The sequence below is a fragment of the Colossoma macropomum genome, unplaced genomic scaffold, assembly GCF_904425465.1.
Source record: "Colossoma macropomum unplaced genomic scaffold, Colossoma_macropomum, whole genome shotgun sequence".
Lineage (NCBI taxonomy): Eukaryota > Metazoa > Chordata > Actinopteri > Characiformes > Serrasalmidae > Colossoma > Colossoma macropomum.
Genome location: NW_023494794.1, coordinates 8,521,379 through 8,541,555, shown reverse-complemented (window position 1 = coordinate 8,541,555; position 20,177 = coordinate 8,521,379). Strand labels below are relative to the sequence as shown.

General features: G+C 37.0%; 1 protein-coding gene across 1 annotated transcript; it reads left to right on the top strand.

Annotated features, from left to right (window-relative positions):
• The first annotated feature begins 202 nt into the window (after positions 1-202).
• On the top strand, positions 203-19,931 carry LOC118815051. The gene is made up of 10 exons (XM_036580985.1): positions 203-233; positions 401-1,096; positions 2,732-3,436; positions 3,541-4,245; positions 6,365-7,069; positions 7,990-8,694; positions 11,027-11,731; positions 14,055-14,759; positions 16,544-17,242; positions 19,194-19,931. The coding sequence occupies exons 1-10, from the start codon at positions 203-205 to the stop codon at positions 19,922-19,924; spliced, it is 6,387 nt and encodes a 2,128-aa protein (XP_036436878.1). The 3' UTR covers positions 19,925-19,931.
• Positions 19,932-20,177: the final 246 nt, after the last annotated feature.

Sequence of the window (20,177 nt, the reverse complement as noted above, 5' to 3'; positions counted from 1 at the left end):
ACAAATCAGATGATAAATGCAAATAAGATAAAATATGTTTAAGTTGAGCCAATAGAGCTTCACTGTTTACACCCACTAGATGCTCCTGTTCATTGGCATTTCACTTTCTATAGAAATGATTGGTTTGAAGAATTTAAGAAATGTTTTGTATTGTTTCATTCTAGAAAAGTGAGCTTTAGGGAACAAATTGGGACAGAGAAAAATGGCTACCAATGAAGTCATTAACTACTTTGGTGAGTTTGGAGGTTCACTCTTTTGTCAAGAATTTTTAAGTAATAAATTCCGGTGACATAATTGTGATGTCATATTATTACCTTATACATAAAAATATCTTACAAAAGCAATTATTTTAGCTGAAATGTGGTCTATATGTATAATCTTTATTTTGTCAAATGATTAGAGCACCGTCTCTCAGAGCTGAGGATTCTGCTAGTGGGAAATGTTGAGTCTGGGAAGAGTTCAGCAGGAAACACCATCCTGAACAGAGAGGAGTTTGAGTTAAAGAGAACTGCTCAGTGTGTGAAGAGACAGAGAGAAGTAGCAGGGAGACACATCACTGTAGTCAACACACCAGAATGGAAAAGGACAAAAATTGGATTCGAACCAAGACTATTTAAAGAGGAGATGGTGCTTGGTGTGTCTATGTGTCCTCCAGGACCTCATGCTGTACTGTTAGTGGTGACGTTGAATGAAAAATTCAGAAACAGTGACAGAAATGAGATAGCAAAGAACCTGGAGCTTTTGCAAGAAAAGGCCTGGAGTCACACTATAGTGCTGTTCACCTATGGGGACTGTCTGGGAGACACACCCATAGAGCAGCACATTGAGAGTGAAGGGAAGGAGCTCCAGTGGCTGGTTGAGAAATGTGGGAACAGGTATCATGTTCTCAACAATAAGAACAGGAGTGATGACACTCAGGTCACAGAGCTGCTGGAGAAGATAGAGGAGATGGTGGCAGCAAACAGTGGACGCCATTTTGAACTGGACAGAAAGATTCTACGGGAGGTGGAAGAGAAGAGGAAAGAGTATAAAGACAGAGGGCAGATGAGGCTGATGAAGGTGAAAGAAGAAAGAAAAGCCCTCAGAGCCAAGATGGGTGAGGTCTCTCTTCTTTTGATTTATGTGTTGTATTGTATGTGCAGTTTTGAAAGGACGTGAGTGATTGGAAACTGTACGAAGAGAACCTGAACAGTATTGAATAATGAATAAACAAAAAAAAAAATAGCCTGAGGAGTGCATAAAATTTATCCTCTACTTTAATCACAGTACCAGTTTAATAAAAGTTTTTTTTTTTGTAACAATTAGTAGTTGCTTAAATAATTCCTGCATGCTTTAAAAAATAATTATGTTTGCACATTTTGGCCATTCACACAAGCAGTGTTTGCACTGCAAAGCACTAAAGAGGGCTTATATTTGCTTTTGACCAAGTTCTGCAGAAAAGCTTCTCTTATAAAAAAGTTGAATAGTCGATTCAGTTACTTTACATTGCTTAATCATTAGAAAATTCATAAAAGAACATATTGCATTTGCATATCTTCAGTTGTTTTCTGACTTGTGATTTGGCAACCATTTAAATAAGTTAGATTTTCTTTGACAATGCCTATGAATTAAAGAGTATGTGATTTGATGTTTTGTTGATCATTTTGGTATTTGGTTTCATTTTAGACCATATTTAATTCACCATATCCAATAATCACCCAAGTGATTAGAGTTTTGAAACTCATTAGTTTTAATTTTTATTTGGTCTTTTATTTTAGTTTTTGATTTCTGTTTAGTTTCAGTTAGTTCAAGTGTGAATTCATAGTTTTAATTTTGGTTTTATTTTTTGAAAAGTAATAGTTGCAGTTGAGCTTTTTTAGTTTTAGATTTATAGTATTAGGATGAGTTGTTAGTATTATTATGTTAGTAGGTTTTTGAGAAAAGTAGAATAAAATTAACACAACAATAAACTGAGCTTGGCTCAGCTCCAACTTTAGAGACAGGCAAATACAGAAGGGATCCACATCTAAACTCTTGTTCATGCACTGAAAAAAAGTCAAGATTTTTCCTCAGTAAATCTGTTAGGTTTTGTTAGTTTTGCGTGGATGTTGTAGTTTTTATTTCGTTTTCATGTTTCTGAAAAGTGTCCTTTCTATTTTTATTACAGTAAATTTTTTTGTGTTTTAGTTAAAGACACAATATATAAGGCTACTATGTTTGAACTTTTTGTGTAAACAAGTAACAAAGAGAATCAGGAGGTGCATGTGGCTCATATGCCCTTGCAGATGTGTGTCATGACTGTATTGGAAGGAGCATTTACCTAAGGCAAAATTACATGAAATTTTGTACGTTATTTAAAAAAAAAGCAATTCAGTGAAACAAAGAAAGAGACTGGAATGATTGATAGCGCGTCTATACACATGCACAAAAAACTGTATTTGTTATTTGTTCAAAAGGGACTGACTATCATTTTACTACTGTATGTTGGACAAGAAATGATAAACCCGAACAGGCTTTGGTTAAACATTATAGAAAAAACACAAACAAGTCATGCATATATTTTAAAACCAGCGTGACCTGTTTTAGATATGAAAACATTTAATGTAGGTTTAGACTTTACTGAAAGATGGAAGAATTTGATCATTTCATCATCAGTTTTTCAAAATAGAATAAAAAAATGTGCAGAGTTTTGTTTTTAGTAGATATGAAAAGCGTCCTCTGAGTAATATTAAGCCATTTTATCCTCACACAGGTAAAACACTCCATCTCCCAGAAATGAGAATTGTACTGTTGGGGTGCAGATATTCTGGAAAGAGTTCAACAGGAAACACCATCTTGAACAGAGAGGAGTTTGAGTTAAAAAGCACTCCTCAGTGTGTGAAGAGAGAAGCAATAGTTTTAGGGAAAAATGTAACTGTAGTTCAGGCTCCAGGATGGTGGACACAAACACCTAGTGACTTCACGTCCAAACTCACTAAAGAGGAGATTTTGCTGAGCCTGTCACACTGTCACCCAGGACCCCATGCTCTACTGATACTTGTTAATCTCACTGCATCATTGAAAGACAGTCTGCTAAAGTCTGTCACTGAACATCTGTTCCTTCTCACTGAGACGGTATGGAATCACGCTATAGTGCTGTTCACTCATGGAGACTGGCTGGGAGACACACCCATAGAGCAGCACATTGAGAGTGAAGGGAAGGAGCTCCAGTGGCTGGTTGAGAAATGTGGGAACAGGTATCTTGTTCTCAACAATGAGAACAGGAGTGATGACACTCAGGTCACAGAGCTGCTGGAGAAGATAGAGGAGATGGTGGCAGCAAACAGTGGACGCCATTTTGAAATGGACAGAAAGATTCTACGGGAGGTGGAAGAGAAGAGGAGAGCAGAGGAAGAGAGAGCAAAAGAGAGGATGATAAAAAAACAGAGACAGAAACTAGAGAAAAAATCACATTTGTGTGAGTAAATTGTAATTTCCTATTATTTGGATGTGAATCATGACATTTGATATTAATCTTCTGTCTGGAACCACATGATAGATGTAGTTCTGTTTCTCCTGCAGGTGACTCACAGCGTCTCTCAGAGCTGAGGATTGTGCTGCTGGGGTACAGAAATGCTGGGAAGAGTTCAGCAGGAAACACCATCCTGAACAGAGAGGAGTTTGAGTTAAAGAGAACTGCTCAGTGTGTGAAGAGACAGAGAGAAGTAGCAGGGAGACACATCACTGTGGTTGAAGCTCCAGGATGGTGGAGGAATAAACCTGTAGAGGAGAACACTGAGTTACTGAAACAGGAGATTGTGCTAAGTGTGTCTCTGTGTCCTCCAGGACCTCACTGTCTGCTGCTGGTACTTGAAGCACCTTGTTCTTTGACTAAATTCATGAGAGATTCATTCGAAGGACATCTGAATCTTCTCTCTGATACAGTGTGGAGTCACACTATAGTGCTGTTCACCTGTGGAGACTGTCTGGGAGACACACCCATAGAGAGGCACATTGAGAGTGAAGGGAAGGAGCTCCAGTGGCTGGTTGAGAAATGTGGGAACAGGTATCATGTTCTCAACAATGAGAACAGGAGTGATGACACTCAGGTCACAGAGCTGCTGGAGAAGATAGAGGAGATGGTGGCAGCAAACAGTGGACGCCATTTTGAAATGGACAGAAAGATTCTCCAGGAGGTGGAAGAGAAGAGGAGAGCAGAGGAAGAGAGAGCTAAAGAGAGGATGATGAAGGTGCAGAAACAGAGAGAAGACCTCAGATCACTAATGAGTAAGCAATTTAATAACTGTATTCAGTGTTTTTATGGTGTCTGTTATTGGGTTCCACTTTCCACAGATTGATAGTGTTGCAGTTTCCATTTTACTAAAGAATTTATATGTAGAATTTAGCCTAAACTAACTCTACTTTGGGAAGATTGCCTGTAATTGTCATGGCAGATTCTGTACTATTTGATGTAATGATTAAGTTAGCATGTTATTAAACATCTGTCATGACCGATAGTGACAATGGTAATATGACATTGTTGTAATGCACATAGATCAGTTATGACAAGTCATAACAGCGTATGACATCTGCCATGGCATTGTTATGGCATGGTTATGTCAGTGTTTTGTAGCCGGGGTCCTGTAAAGTTTCACAAAAAAAGGGCGTATTGTTTTTCCTGTTACCCCTACTTCCTTCTCATGTTCTTCTTCCAGAGCATGATCCTCTACTTCCCCTACATCTTTTATGTCAGGGCCAGCAAACCTGCTGCACTTCTTCCTGCTTAGAAGAGAGGACTGTGTGTACTTTTCTTCTTGATAAGGCTTTTATTTATGCAATAGTAAAGCATAGAATTGGTCATTTTCACAGTTACTGAAGGCCACCGATTCCCTGACATGCCCATGTTGTTGTGGAACATCCAAAAATTCAAAACCATTCTTTTCAATGACTGGACGTCCACTGGTGCTGACATTCTGCATGGACACACGGCAGCACTCTGCAACTCCGAGCATTGTTCAGATTCTCACATCACAGGACACCACTGAGCTTTTACTATTACTGCATTAAATTATATTCATAATCAGAACACAAAACCCCACAGTTGATCACATGTGGATTAAAATGTGCACAGAGAAAGGCACTGAAAGACTTTACATTAAGATAAACAAATGCTAATTTTCATCCTCCTTACTAACCTTTTCTCTTCACCTTGTATATTTAGTTCAAAGACAGTGAGTTTGTGAACAGTTAGTTTCCTGATATTAAACAGGGTAAATTCATATGTCATCATTGAACACTATCATACTCTCTATACACGTTATTCCTGCACCCCATGATGCACTGAGTCACTGATGGACAGAACGTCTGAATAAGTGTAAACAGACAATACGTTAAGTGCTTAGAACATCCTAACATGATAGAAATGTGCCAATAAATAATGATATAAATAATATTTATTGTTGGGAAGCTTGAATTGTTGTGAGGTGATGTTTGTTATTGATTTGTAACAGAAACCTGCATGAGAGAAATGCTTTAGTCACAGGATCTTATTTATAGTCTACATGAATTACTCACACTAATATAGTCATTTCATTTCAACTTTTTTGTGAATGCACTAAGAGTCAGGTACAGGCAGAAAACCATAGGACCTTTTGTCATTAGAGTAACAGTCAAAGATCACTGAAATGTAAAGTACAGTCATGTGTTAACTTGCTCACAATGGCGCTGTGTGATACAAACAAAATAAAAATCTGTTTATTCTTGGCTTTGTTAGATCAGATTCTGTACATATTAAAATAAATGTGATGTCAGCATTAAGAAATGACGTTGTTGAAGGAGGAGAGCAGATCTAAAGGCAGAAATAGTTTCTGTCTTCTTCTGTATGAAAGATTGTATCCTGAGGATGGTGTGACATGAATCACATGTGCTTCTTACTGTCTTGACTTAAGATCTGAATGGTTCTTGTCATAGGAGAAGTGATGATGGCTGAGCCTGTCCATAACTTTGTCTGCCACTTTTCCTAGGAATCGGCTCATGCACATTCCTATGAATCTGTAATGTTAAACTTTAATGAAAATATAACTTAATATGACAAAACGTATAATTTTATAATTTCAAAAGCTGACAGAATTGTGTCTGTTATTAGACATCATAAGTGAAGAAGTGAAACACTGCCTTCATCTATCTACATTCATCCTTTTTATTCCATGATAGTTCTAATGAAAGTTGCCAACAATAGTTTTCCATATTAAATTGATTTATTGTTACATATAGTAACATTTCATTTTATCTTTATAATTACTGATTACTAATAAACAAATGTAGTATTTTATTTTATACAGATTATATTTTTTATTACAACTAATCCCTCTGATTTACTGAAAAAAAAAAATGTTTTCACCTGCAGGTGATGCACAGCGTCTCTCAGAGCTGAGGATTGTGCTGCTGGGGGACAGATATTCTGGGAAGAGTTCAGCAGGAAACACCATCCTGAACAGAGAGGAGTTTGAGTTAAAGAGAACTGCTCAGTGTGTGAAGAGACAGAGAGAAGTAGCAGGGAGACACATCACTGTGGTTGAAGCTCCAGGATGGTGGAGGAATAAACCTGTAGAGGAGAGCACTGAGTTACTGAAACAGGAGATTGTGCTCAGTGTGTCTCTGTGTCCTCCAGGACCTCACTGTCTGCTGCTGATCATACGTGGAGACTCCATATTTAGAGAGAAGGAGAGAACAGCCTTATTGGGATACCTGAAACTTCTCACTGATACAGTGTGGAGTGACACTATAGTGCTGTTCACCTGTGGAGACTGTCTGGGAGACACACCCATAGAGCAGCACATTGAGAGTGAAGGGAAGGAGCTCCAGTGGCTGGTTGAGAATTGTGGGAACAGGTATCATGTTCTCAACAATAAGAACAGGAGTGATGACACTCAGGTCACAGAGCTGCTGGAGAAGATAGAGGAGATGGTGGCAGCAAACAGTGGACGCCATTTTGAACTGGACAGAAAGATTCTACGGGAGGTGGAAGAGAAGAGGAGAGCAGAGGAAGAGAGAGCTAAAGAGAGGATGATGAAGGTGCAGAAACAGAGAGAAGACCTCAGATCACTAATGAGTAAGCAATTTAATAACTGTATTCAGTGTTTTTATGGTGTCTGTTATTGGGTTCCACTTTCCACAGATTGATAGTGTTGCAGTTTCCATTTTACTAAAGAATTTATATGTAGAATTTAGCCTAAATCTTAACTCTACTTTGGGAAGATTGCCTGTAATTGTCATGACAGATTCTGTACTATTTGATGTAATGATTAAGTTAGCATGTTATTAAACATCTGTCATGACCGATAGTGACAATGGTAATATGACATTGTTGTAATGCACATAGATCAGTTATGACAAGTCATAACAGTATATGACATCTGCCATGACATTGTTATGGCATGGTTATGTCAGTGTTTTGTAGCCGGGGTCCTGTAAAGTTTCACAAAAAAAGGACTTATTGTTTTTCCTGTTACCCCTACTTCCTTCTCATGTTCTTCTTCCAGAGCATGATCCTCTACTTCCCCTACATCTTTTATGTCAGGGCCAGCAAACCTGCTGCACTTCTTCCTGCTTAGAAGAGAGGACTGTGTGTGCTTTTCTTCTTGATAAGGCTTTTATTTATGCAATAGTAAAGCATAGAATTGGTCATTTTCACAGTTACTGAAGGCCACCGTTTCCCTGACATGCCCATGTTGTTGTGGAACATCCAAAAATTCAAAACCATTCTTTTCAATGACTGGACGTCCACTGGTGCTGACATTCTGAATCAACACGGCAGCACTCTGCAACTCCGAGCATTGTTCAGATTCTCACGTCACAGGACACCACTGAGCTTTTACTATTACTGCATTAAATTATATTCATAATCAGAACACAAAACCCCACAGTTGATCATATGTGGAAACAAATATAGTATTTTATTTTATACAGATTATATTTTTTATTACATCTAATCTCTCTGATTTACTGAAAAAAAATTGTTTTCACCTGCAGGTGATGCACAGCGTCTCTCAGAGCTGAGGATTGTGCTGCTGGGAGACAGATATTCTGGGAAGAGTTCAGCAGGAAACACCATCCTGAACAGAGAGGAGTTTGAGATAAAGAGAGCTGCTCAGTGTGTGAAGAGACAGAGAGAAGTAGCAGGGAGACACATCACTGTGGTTGAAGCTCCAGGATGGTGGAGGAATGAACCTGTAGAGAGGAGCACTGAGTTACTGAAACAGGAGATTGTGTTCAGTGTGTCTCTGTGTCCTCCAGGACCTCACTGTCTGCTGCTGGTACTTGAAGCACCTTGTTCTTTGACTAAATTCATGAGAGATTCATTCAAGGGACATCTGAATCTTCTCTCTGATTCAGTGTGGAATCACACTATAGTGCTGTTCACCTGTGGAGACTGTCTGGGAGACACACCCATAGAGCAGCACATTGAGAGTGAAGGGAAGGAGCTCCAGTGGCTGGTTGAGAAATGTGGGAACAGGTATCATGTTCTCAACAATAAGAACAGGAGTGATGACACTCAGGTCACAGAGCTGCTGGAGAAGATAGAGGAGATGGTGGCAGCAAACAGTGGATGCCATTTTGAAATGGACAGAAAGATTCTCCAGGAGGTGGAAGAGAAGAGGAGAGCAGAGGAAGAGAGAGCTAAAGAGAGGATGATGAAGGTGCAGAAACAGAGAGAAGACCTCAGATCACACATGTGTGAGTCATTTAATGAATATATTCAGCGTTTTGATTTCAGTCCCAATCAGAATAAGACTGAGATATTCACCAGTTCTGAGTGGATTTCTTGAATTTAACGAACATCAGAATAAATGATGTTTTTCTCAGGAGGCCAGTTTCAGTCATCCTGTTCAGTCTTCAGCATGTCCTGAATCAAACAGCTTCAGATTACCATTATAATGTCTACAATAAATTAATTACCCAGTTTCTTTAAACTATTTTTAGGGATGTACAATCAGAATAAGCTGAGATCAGAATCAACAGATCATTTTCTCAAAACACAAAGCTGATCAAACAATGTATTATTTTTATTTTAGCTGGTCTTTGTTGCAGTTTTATGATGTAAATAACATGAGACAGGAAAGTGAACTCATGATGGATTTGAATGCTGTTGCTGTGCTGAGACCAAACGTGGTAGAGTAATTATGACTTATTGTGCTAAATAGTCAGTTGCCTCTCACTTTCAGTGTAGCACTTTATTTGATTCCAGTTATTTAAATAGGGATATGATTTAAATTGAAAGTTTCAAAAATGCCAGTTTGGCTTATTAAAGACTAAATAAGGCTGTTTATTTTGCGAGTAAGTAAAAAGCACTGGAAGTGGGCTTGTGTGTTTCATATGTTAGTTTCACCAAACAGCATGAGCTTAAAAGAAAGAAGTCCAACAAAATTGGCCAATAAGGCTGTGAAGAAACTGGAATTGGAATCACCCATAAAAATTTGTGATTGGTGCATCCCCACACTTCATTAATCATTCAGCTGGTAACACTTTACATTAAGGGGGGATACATTCATTGATAATCATCTGAAAATAAGTAATACAGTTTTCATATTTCTGTATCAGTTAACTGTCCATTAAACCGTAGTGTTACTTAGTTACTGATGAAGTACTTAGTAACTAGTTAATAAGGACACTTAACTTATCATTTGTTAGAAGTAGCATGAGAGCTAACAAGTACTAATGTGTTAATCCTTTTAATTGTCTGTTAATTAACTGGTTTATTATTATTAATTAATTGCTACTTTATGTCCCTCCCAGTGGTTATTAGTTTCATCATTCAGTTTTATTCTCACTGCTAATTACAGTATAAAGTCATGGTTCAGACTTGACTAAGAACTGATGTCTTAATTAACTTGTTTTTGTGTCCCGTCAAGTATAGAGAAACGTATACATACATTATCAATTAACATTTATTCTAAACTGTCCTTCACAATAATCCGAACAAATCAGTTTTCTTATTAAACGAAAACGCGTCTCTCATACTTGGAAATCTCAACCACTGGCAGATGCTTTAGGGATCAGTGGTTAGGTTTTCTATGGGATCACTCCAAAAAACTCTTTTGGCACCTTACAGTTTAAAATAAAATAAAAGCATGACACATAACGTCAATATGTGCTTATTTCACTCCATTTCTAATAAAGACCACTGTCTACATATCTTTGAAAAAGCAGCCTGTGATTCAGGCCTAACCAGCATGTCCACATAAGTTTCTTCTGTGATTCACAGTGAAGTGGTACAAGCTGCTCTAAATCACGAATCTGTAGTATAACTAGTTTATTAGTCATGACGATTGTCACTTTACTTGGAGAGACACATGAATTAGTAATTAATGGTGAAGTCATATAAAGTAATGAGTATAAACGATGACAATGTAAAGACGGCTCTGATGTTTTTTCCTCTTCAGATCAAATGTAAATGCAGAGGCTTTCCACAACACATATTATCATATAGTTTAATACATTTTCTGATACAACTTGATATAAATTCACAGATCACTCTGATCCAGTAACAAAAGGTTTCTATGAGAATAAATCCCAGAAACCACATCATCCAAATAAAATTTCAGGATTAATTAGACTATGATTCTTCATCAAATGTGTTAAAATTGGATTTGCCCCCATTATTTGAATAGAAGTGGAAAAATCTGAGGGGACTTCTTACCCAGGGAGCTCCTCCTCCCAAGTTACCCAATATTGCAGTATGACACGTGGACTTGTTGGGTATTTTGACTTTTTTAGAAATCTATCATGAACAACTTATATGAGTAGCTAAAAAATCCCTGTAATGGACTAAATCATTTTGTATCACTGTCAGAGCAAGTCGATGTTTGCTCAAAAAACCTGTATATTCACCATTGAGTATAGTTGACGGTCAGTATTTTAGTTTTGTAATTGAATATCAGAGACTTAATTCATGTATTACATTTTTTTCTGAACTGTCTACTTAATAATCAAATTAATACAGAATTTAATTTTCTCCAAACAGTACTGATAATGATTAAAGGGTGTCTCTCTTTTTTTCCTCCTGTAGGTGACTCTCACCGTCTCTCAGAGCTGAGGATTGTGCTGCTGGGGTACAGAGATGCTGGGAAGAGTTCAGCAGGAAACACCATCCTGAACAGAGAGGAGTTTGAGTTAAAGAGAACTGCTCAGTGTGTGAAGAGACAGAGAGAAGTAGCAGGGAGACACATCACTGTGGTTGAAGCTCCAGGATGGTGGAGGAATATACCTGTAGAGAGGAGCACTGAGTTACTGAAACAGGAGATTGTGCTCAGTGTGTCTCTGTGTCCTCCAGGACCTCACTGTCTGCTGCTGATCATACGTCTGGGCATCATGTTTAAAGAGAACTATAGAAACATATTAGACGGACACCTGAAACATCTCACTGATACAGTGTGGAGTCACACTATAGTGCTGTTCACCTGTGGAGACTGTCTGGGAGACACACCCATAGAGCAGCACATTGAGAGTGAAGGGAAGGAGCTCCAGTGGCTGGTTGAGAATTGTGGGAACAGGTATCATGTTCTCAACAATAAGAACAGGAGTGATGACACTCAGGTCACAGAGCTGCTGGAGAAGATAGAGGAGATGGTGGCAGCAAACAGTGGACGCCATTTTGAAATGGACAGAAAGATTCTCCAGGAGGTGGAAGAGAAGAGGAGAGCAGAGGAAGAGAGAGCTAAAGAGAGGATGATGAAGGTGCAGAAACAGAGAGAGCACATCAGATCATGGATGCGTGAGTGTTTTTACTATCTAAACTAGGTTAAAATTATTATACATTAGCCCTTTAACACACTTTAATTCTTCACTGTTGCAACTACATACATCAAATTATAGTGTAACAGTTGTCACTGAATAATATGCCTTATTAACTGCATAAGTAAATATGCACCATATATTGTTCAGTAATCATTATTGCAATGTTAGCTTTTGCAATACTAATATTGCTAAAGACTGCAATGTGCAAATGATTCATCCAGCCAGTTACAATGTTTTTTACTGTGTTCCATGAAATCCAGAGCGCTAACTACAAAGAAGTAGAAAAGCAGAATTTTGAAAAAATAAATATGTAGCCCTTTGACCCAATTTAATGGAAGATGCAAATGTTTGGAGCAGTATCTAAAATTTCATAGAATTTTTAAGAGGTTTTCAACTGAAATTTCTTTTTCATACCTAGTCATGGTAGTTTTTTTGTGAATTCGAAGAGTGAAACTTATAAACTAATAAAACACAAACCTAAAATCAAAAGTTATCCAAATAGTGCACTTTTGATTAAAATAAAAATATTTCAAACCTAAGCAAACCGTAAGCAAAACTGATTTTAAGGAAGATGAATGTACTGTAACCTCTCTGTGTAAAAACTACAAGTAAAGTTGTCGAACACATTTTTTTTTTTGATGCACCAGAGATAAGTGAAGATCAAATATGGCTACAAAGCAATGCTGCCTCCACTTTTGGTGTAGATTTTTTTAAAGTAATATTTGACACAAAGTCCCAGACTTCATATAATGTGTATTTATGTATGTAACAGCCAAGTTTTCCAAAACGTTCACCTTTGCTACTGCTAACATTGACCACGAAAGCTAAGGGCAACTTGTTACCATTACATTTATTCCTCATTACCACATAATTTTGTTAACTTTTTTGGTAATTCACCTCTTACAGAAATGAGCGTTGTTAAATATAAGCTCTACGATCAAAACACAAGTCTGGCAAAAATCAAATGTACACATTTTCCATGCTGTCCGTCAGCCAAGACCTGTTTGGTGAAGTTTTCTGCTGTTTAATATAACTAACAGTTATTAGAAGCTATTGATCACTCACTAGCATCAAGCAAATGTAATGTCCGAATCATCACACACTTGCCTCAAACACCATGCAGATATTTATTAATCTCAGCTAATTATTTAAATGGTCAGTTAGCAGAGATGTTTGTTTACTGAAGTTTAATTAAGCGGCTAATGAGTCACACAATCAAGTTGTTAACTAATCACAAACACATTTTCCTTTGTAGTTTCTTATACTGTACAACACAATTAAAGCTTCAAGATGACCGCTACTGCTGTTTTAGACATGCAACATACTTTAATGTTGACCTATAATGTTTACACAAGTGAATCCACTGTAACACTGTAGCACAAAAACTAAATAGCACCAAAACTAAATAAGCAAACTCCATCCACCAAACACATCTTTGCTGACCAAGTACATATAGAGAAATTATAGTGGTTGAATTTTTCATCAAACAGTTGCTTTAACAATTATGACAAATAAAAGCATTTATTTACAATTGCATTTTGTGGCTTTAGAGAGTTTGTCAGTTTAGCTTAGAAACAGGTCACACTTTACCGTAATGAGAAAATTTGTCAAAATGAAAACTGATTTGACCAATAATATGAGTATTAGCAATGTATTGTATAATTTTTGGTTGAATACATGTTACGATATTGAAAAATGCTAAAAAAAATTTACTTTGTGCTATGTTTAATGTAAAAATGGATACAGCAATGAGGAAATGGTGGGAAAAAAATGTGAAATTACAGCAGAAAATAGCTTTTAAAAGAACCACCATTTTGATCAAAGTTAAAATTGCCATTTCACCAGAATGCTGGATCATTGTTTTATAATTAGGGCTGTACAATACTCACATAAAATGCAACGTTTGAGCAAATAGCAAAATGCAAAATTACAAAAGCAACTTTTGTAATTTTAAAATAAAAACACGTAAAATAAAACGAATGAAGTACTAACAGCTGCTTACATCAGAACTGCAAGCACATTGTTTTGTGCACTGAAAGACTGAGAAACAGTCAGCATTACCTCAACGCCTTTTCTATAAAGGCTGCAAAAACAAATGAGTATATATTTAAACAGAAACACAAGGATCAATAATTATTTATTTATATTTATTTATTTATTTATTTTTGTTTAGTTATTAAATACAGTATGTTTGCTGTGATAGTATCTTTAACTGCCATCCATACTTAACACAATACTAGGTGTGAGAACAGTGCTATTTTTTTAAACAACAACTTTTTAAACATATATGACTCTTGCAGGTGACTCTCACCGTCTCTCAGAGCTGAGGATTGTGCTGCTGGGGTACAGATATGCTGGGAAGAGTTCAGCAGGAAACACCATCCTGAACAGAGAGGAGTTTGAGTTAAAGAGAACTGCTCAGTGTGTGAAGAGACAGAGAGAAGTAGCAGGGAGACACATCACTGTGGTTGAAGCTCCAGGATGGAGGTGGAATACACCAGTAGAGGAGAGCACTGAGTTACTGAAACAGGAGATTGTGCTCAGTGTGTCTCTGTGTCCTCCAGGACCTCATGCTGTACTACTGATCATACGTGGTGACTGTGTTTTTAAAAAATACAATAAAAAAATAATAATTGGATATTTGGAGCTTCTTACTAAGAAAGTGTGGAGTCACACTATAGTGCTGTTCACCTATGGAGACTGGCTGGGAGACACACCCATAGAGCAGCACATTGAGAGTGGAGGGAAGGAGCTCCAGTGGCTGGTTGAGAATTGTGGGAACAGGTATCATGTTCTCAACAATAAGAACAGGAGTGATGACACTCAGGTCACAGAGCTGCTGGAGAAGATAGAGGAGATGGTGGCAGCAAACAGTGGACGCCATTTTGAAATGGACAGAAAGATTCTACAGGAGGTGAAACAGAAGAGGAGAGCAGAGGAAGAGAGAGTTAAAGAGAGGATGATGAAGGTGCAGAAACAGAGAGAGCACATCAGATCATGCATGGGTGAGTGTTTTTATTACCAGAATTAGAATAAATTTACTATTCCTTAACCTCTTCAGCTATAAAGTCCCATGTGTGGGGATACGATTTAATTCTTCATTTTCATAACCACATTTCATAATAGTTTGTTAGTTGTTACTGAAAAATAAGCCTTAATAACTAAATAAATTTGTAATAAATAAGTCTGCACAGTATTTTATTCAGTGAGCATCATCACAGTATTGGTCTTTGCAATACTAATATTGCTAAAGACTGCAATATGCAAATGATCTATCTAGCTATCCATGATGTTGAATTAATTGTTTTAAATGAGTGTTTCTGTGGATGTTCTGATTAATTTTCACGCAATCCAGTAAACATATAAACAAATAAGTAGACGCCACACAGTCTCCCCCTCCTAAGGGAGTGCTCGGAGTTTTGGCCTGTCCACCAGTCCAGCCAGCACAAGAGCCATGGGGTGCAAATGTAATGATCCAAATCATCACACACTTGCCTTAAACAACATGCAGATATTTATCAATCTCAGCTAATTATTTAAATGGTCAGTTAGCAGAGATGTTTGTTTACTGAAGTTTAATTAAGCGGCTAATGAGTCACACAATCAAGTTGTTAATCACAAACACATTTTCCTTTGTAGTTTCTTATACTGTACAACAAAATTAAAGCTTCAAGATGACCGCTACTGCTGTTTTAGCCATGCAACATACTTTTGTCCATGTTTATAGATAACAGGATGTCATACAGTGTCAGAACCACCTAATCAAATCTATGAGATTTCTTAACACCTCATGGTTTAAAGCAAGTGTGTCATGATTTAAATAGACCTATAATGCTTACACTAGTGAATCCACTGTAACACTGTAGCACAAAAACTAAATAGCGCCAAAACTAAATAAGCAAACTCCATCCACCAAACACATCTTTGCTGATCAAGTACATATAGAGAAATTATAGTGGTTGAATTTTTCATCAAACAGTTGCTTTAACAATTATGACAAATAAAAGCATTTATTTACAACTGCATTTTGTGGCTTTACAGAGTTTGTCAGTTTAGCTTAGAAACAGGTCACATTTTACCGTAATGAGAAAATTTGTCAAAATGAAAACTGATTTGACCAATAATATGAGTATTAGCAATGTATTGTATAATTTTTGGTCGAATACATGTTATGATATTGAAAAATGCTAAAAAAATTAACTTTGTGCTATGTTTAATGTAAAAATGGGTACAGCAATGAGGAAATGGTGGGGATAAAATGTGAAATTACAGCAGAAAATAGCTTTTAAAACAGAACCACCATTTTGATCAAAGTTAAAATTTGCCATTTCACAATAATGCTGGATCATTGTTTTATAATTAGGGCTGTACAATATTCACATAAAATGCAACGTTTGAGCAAATAGCAAAATGCAAAATTACAAAAGCAACTTTTGTAATTGTAAAATAAAAACACGTAAAATAAAACGAATGAAGTACTAACAGCTGCTTACATCAGAACTGCAAGCACATTGTTTTGTGCACTGAAAGACCGAGAAACAGTCAGCATTACCTCAACGCCTTTTCTATAAAGGCTGCAAAAACAAATGAGCATATATTTAAATAGAAACACAAGGATCAATAATTATTTATTTATATATATTTATTTATTTTTGTTTAGTTATTAAATACAGTATGTTTGCTGTGATAGTATCTTTAACTGCCATCCATACTTAAAACACAATACTAGGTGTGAGAACAGTGCTATTTTTTTAAACAACAACTTTTTAAACATATATGACTCTTGCAGGTGACTCTCACCGTCTCTCAGAGCTGAGGATTGTGCTGCTGGGGGACAGATATGCTGGGAAGAGTTCAGCAGGAAACACCATCCTGAACAGAGAGGAGTTAAAGAGAACTGCTCAGTGTGTGAAGAGACAGAGAGAAGTAGCAGGGAGACACATCACTGTGGTTGAAGCTCCAGGATGGTGGATTAATGAACCTGTAGAGGAGAGCACTGAGTTACTGAAACAGGAGATTGTGCTCAGTGTGTCTCTGTGTCCTCCAGGACCTCACTGTCTGCTGCTGATCATACGTGGTGACTGTGTTTTTAAAAAATACAATAAAAAAATAATAATTGGATATTTGGAGCTTCTTACTAAGAAAGTGTGGAGACACACTATAGTGCTGTTCACCTGTGGAGACTGTCTGGGAGACACACCCATAGAGCAGCACATTGAGAGTGGAGGGAAGGAGCTCCAGTGGCTGGTTGAGAAATGTGGGAACAGGTATCATGTTCTCAACAATGAGAACAGGAGTGATGACACTCAGGTCACAGAGCTGCTGGAGAAGATAGAGGAGATGGTGGCAGCAAACAGTGGACGCCATTTTGAAATGGACAGAAAGATTCTCCAGGAGGTGGAAGAGAAGAGGAGAGCAGAGGAAGAGAGAGCTAAAGAGAGGATGATGAAGGTGCAGAAACAGAGAGAGCACATCAGATCATGCATGGGTGAGTGTTTTTATTACCAGAATTAGAATAAATTTACTATTCCTTAACCTCTTCAGCTATAAAGTCCCATGTGTGGGGATACGATTTAATTCTTCATTTTCATAACCACATTTCATAATAGTTTGTTAGTTGTTACTGAAAAATAAGTCTTAATAACTAAATAAATTTGTAATAAATAAGTCTGCACAGTATTTTATTCAGTGAGCATCATCACAGTATTGGTCTTTGCAATACTAATATTGCTAAAGACTGCAATATGCAAATGATCTATCTAGCTATCCATGATGTTGAATTAATTGTTTTAAATGAGTGTTTCTGTGGATGTTCTGATTAATTTTCACGCAATCCAGTAAACATATAAACAAATAAGTAGACGCCACACAGTCTCCCCCTCCTAAGGGAGTGCTCGGAGTTTTGGCCTGTCCACCAGTCCAGCCAGCACAAGAGCCATGGGGTGCAAATGTAATGATCCAAATCATCACACACTTGCCTTAAACAACATGCAGATATTTATCAATCTCAGCTAATTATTTAAATGGTCAGTTAGCAGAGATGTTTGTTTACTGAAGTTTAATTAAGCGGCTAATGAGTCACACAATCAAGTTGTTAATCACAAACACATTTTCCTTTGTAGTTTCTTATACTGTACAACAAAATTAAAGCTTCAAGATGACCGCTACTGCTGTTTTAGCCATGCAACATACTTTTGTCCATGTTTATAGATAACAGGATGTCATACAGTGTCAGAACCACCTAATAAAATCTATGAGATTTCTTAACACCTCATGGTTTAAAGCAAGTGTGTCATGATTTAAATAGACCTATAATGTTTACACAAGTGAATCCACTGTAACACTGTAGCACAAAAACTAAATAGCACCAAAACTAAATAAGCAAACTCCATCCACCAAACACATCTTTGCTGATCAAGTACATATAGAGAAATTATAGTGGTTGAATTTTTCATCAAACAGTTGCTTTAACAATTATGACAAATAAAAGCATTTATTTACAACTGCATTTTGTGGCTTTAGAGAGTTTGTCAGTTTAGCTTAGAAACAGGTCACACTTTACTGTAATGAGAAAATTTGTCAAAATGAAAACTGATTTGACCAATAATGTGAATATTATCAATGTATTGTATAATTCTTGGTTGAATAAATGTTATGATATTGAAATACTAAAAAAAATTATTTAACTTTGTGCTATGTTTAATGTAAAAATGGGTACAGCAATGAGGAAATGGTGGGGGGAAAATGTGAAATTACAGCAGAAAATAGCCTTTTTTTAAAGAACCACCATTTTGATCAAGGTTAAAATTTGCCATTTCACCAGAATGCTGGATCATTGTTTTTCTAATTAGGGCTGTACAATATTCACATAAAATGCAACGTTTGATAAAGTTGTTGGATATTATAATGACAATGTAAGAAGTTAAATTCAGGAATTATTGTGAGAAGTTAGGGCATTATTATTAAAATAATGCTCCTCTGACTTGATGTGAGGCAAGTACAGAAATTTTTTTGGATGTGTACACAAATCTAACTAATCTCTCCTTTGAGCAAATAGCAAAATGCAAAATTACAAAAGCAACTTTTGTAATTTTAAAATAAAAACACGTAAAATAAAACGAATGAAGTACTAACAGCTGCTTACATCAGAACTGCAAGCACATTGTTTTGTGCACTGAAAGACTGAGAAACAGTCAGCATTACCTCAACGCCTTTTCTAAAAAAGGCTGCAAAAACAAATGAGTATATATTTAAATAGGAACACAAGGATCAATAATTGTTTATTTATATTTATTTATTTATTTTTGTTTAGTTATTAAATACAGTATGTTTGCTGTGATAGTATCTTTAACTGCCATCCATACTTAACACAATACTAGGTGTGAGAACAGTGCTATTTTTTTAAACAACAACTTTTTAAACATATATGACTCTTACAGATGACTCACACCGTCTCTCAGAGCTGAGGATTGTGCTGCTGGGGGACAGAAATGCTGGGAAGAGTTCAGCAGGAAACACCATCCTGAACAGAGAGGAGTTTGAGTTAAAGAGTGCTGCTCAGTGTGTGAAGAGACAGAGAGAAGTAGCAGGGAGACACATCACTGTGGTTGAAGCTCCAGGATGGTGGATTAATGAACCTGTAGAGGAGAGCACTGAGTTACTGAAACAGGAGATTGTGCTCAGTGTGTCTCTGTGTCCTCCAGGACCTCAAGCTGTACTGCTGGTCATACGTGGTGACTGTGATTTTAAAAACTACAATAAAAAAATAATAATTGGATATTTGGAGCTTCTTACGAAGAAAGTGTGGAGTCACACTATAGTGCTGTTCACCTGTGGAGACTGTCTGGGAGACACACCCATAGAGCAGCACATTGAGAGTGAAGGGAAAGGGCTCCAGTGGCTGGTTGAGAAATGTGGGAACAGGTATCATGTTCTCAACAATGAGAACAGGAGTGATGACACTCAGGTCACAGAGCTGCTGGAGAAGATAGAGGAGATGGTGGCAGCAAACAGTGGACGCCATTCTGAAATGGACAGAAACATCATACAGGAGGTGAAACAGAAGAGGAGAGCAGATGAAGAGAGAGCTGAAGAGAGGATGATGAAAGCACAGGGACAGAAAGAGCATATCGGATCATGGATGGGTGAGTGTTGTTATTACCAGAATTAGAATAAATTTACTATTCCTTAACCTCTTCAGCTATAAAGTCCCATGTGTGGGGATACGATTTAATTCTTCATTTTCATAACCACATTTCATAATAGTTTGTTAGTTGTTACTGAAAAATAAGCCTTAATAACTGAATAAATTTGTAATAAGTCTGCACAGTATTTTATTCAGTGAGCATCATCACAGTATTGGTCTTTGCTATACTAATATTGCGAAAGACTGCAGTATGCAAATGACCTATCTAGCTATTCAT

What these genes read in the sequence shown, in the direction of transcription:
- LOC118815051 (XM_036580985.1), top strand. Translation starts at nt 203, where the DNA reads ATGGCTACCAATGAAGTCATTAACTACTTTG. An exon ending in AGACCTCAGATCACTAATGA is followed by an intron (nt 4,246 to 6,364) that starts GTAAGCAATTTA and finishes TTTCACCTGCAG; the next exon opens with GTGATGCACAGCGTCTCTCA. An exon ending in AGACCTCAGATCACTAATGA is followed by an intron (nt 7,070 to 7,989) that starts GTAAGCAATTTA and finishes TTTCACCTGCAG; the next exon opens with GTGATGCACAGCGTCTCTCA.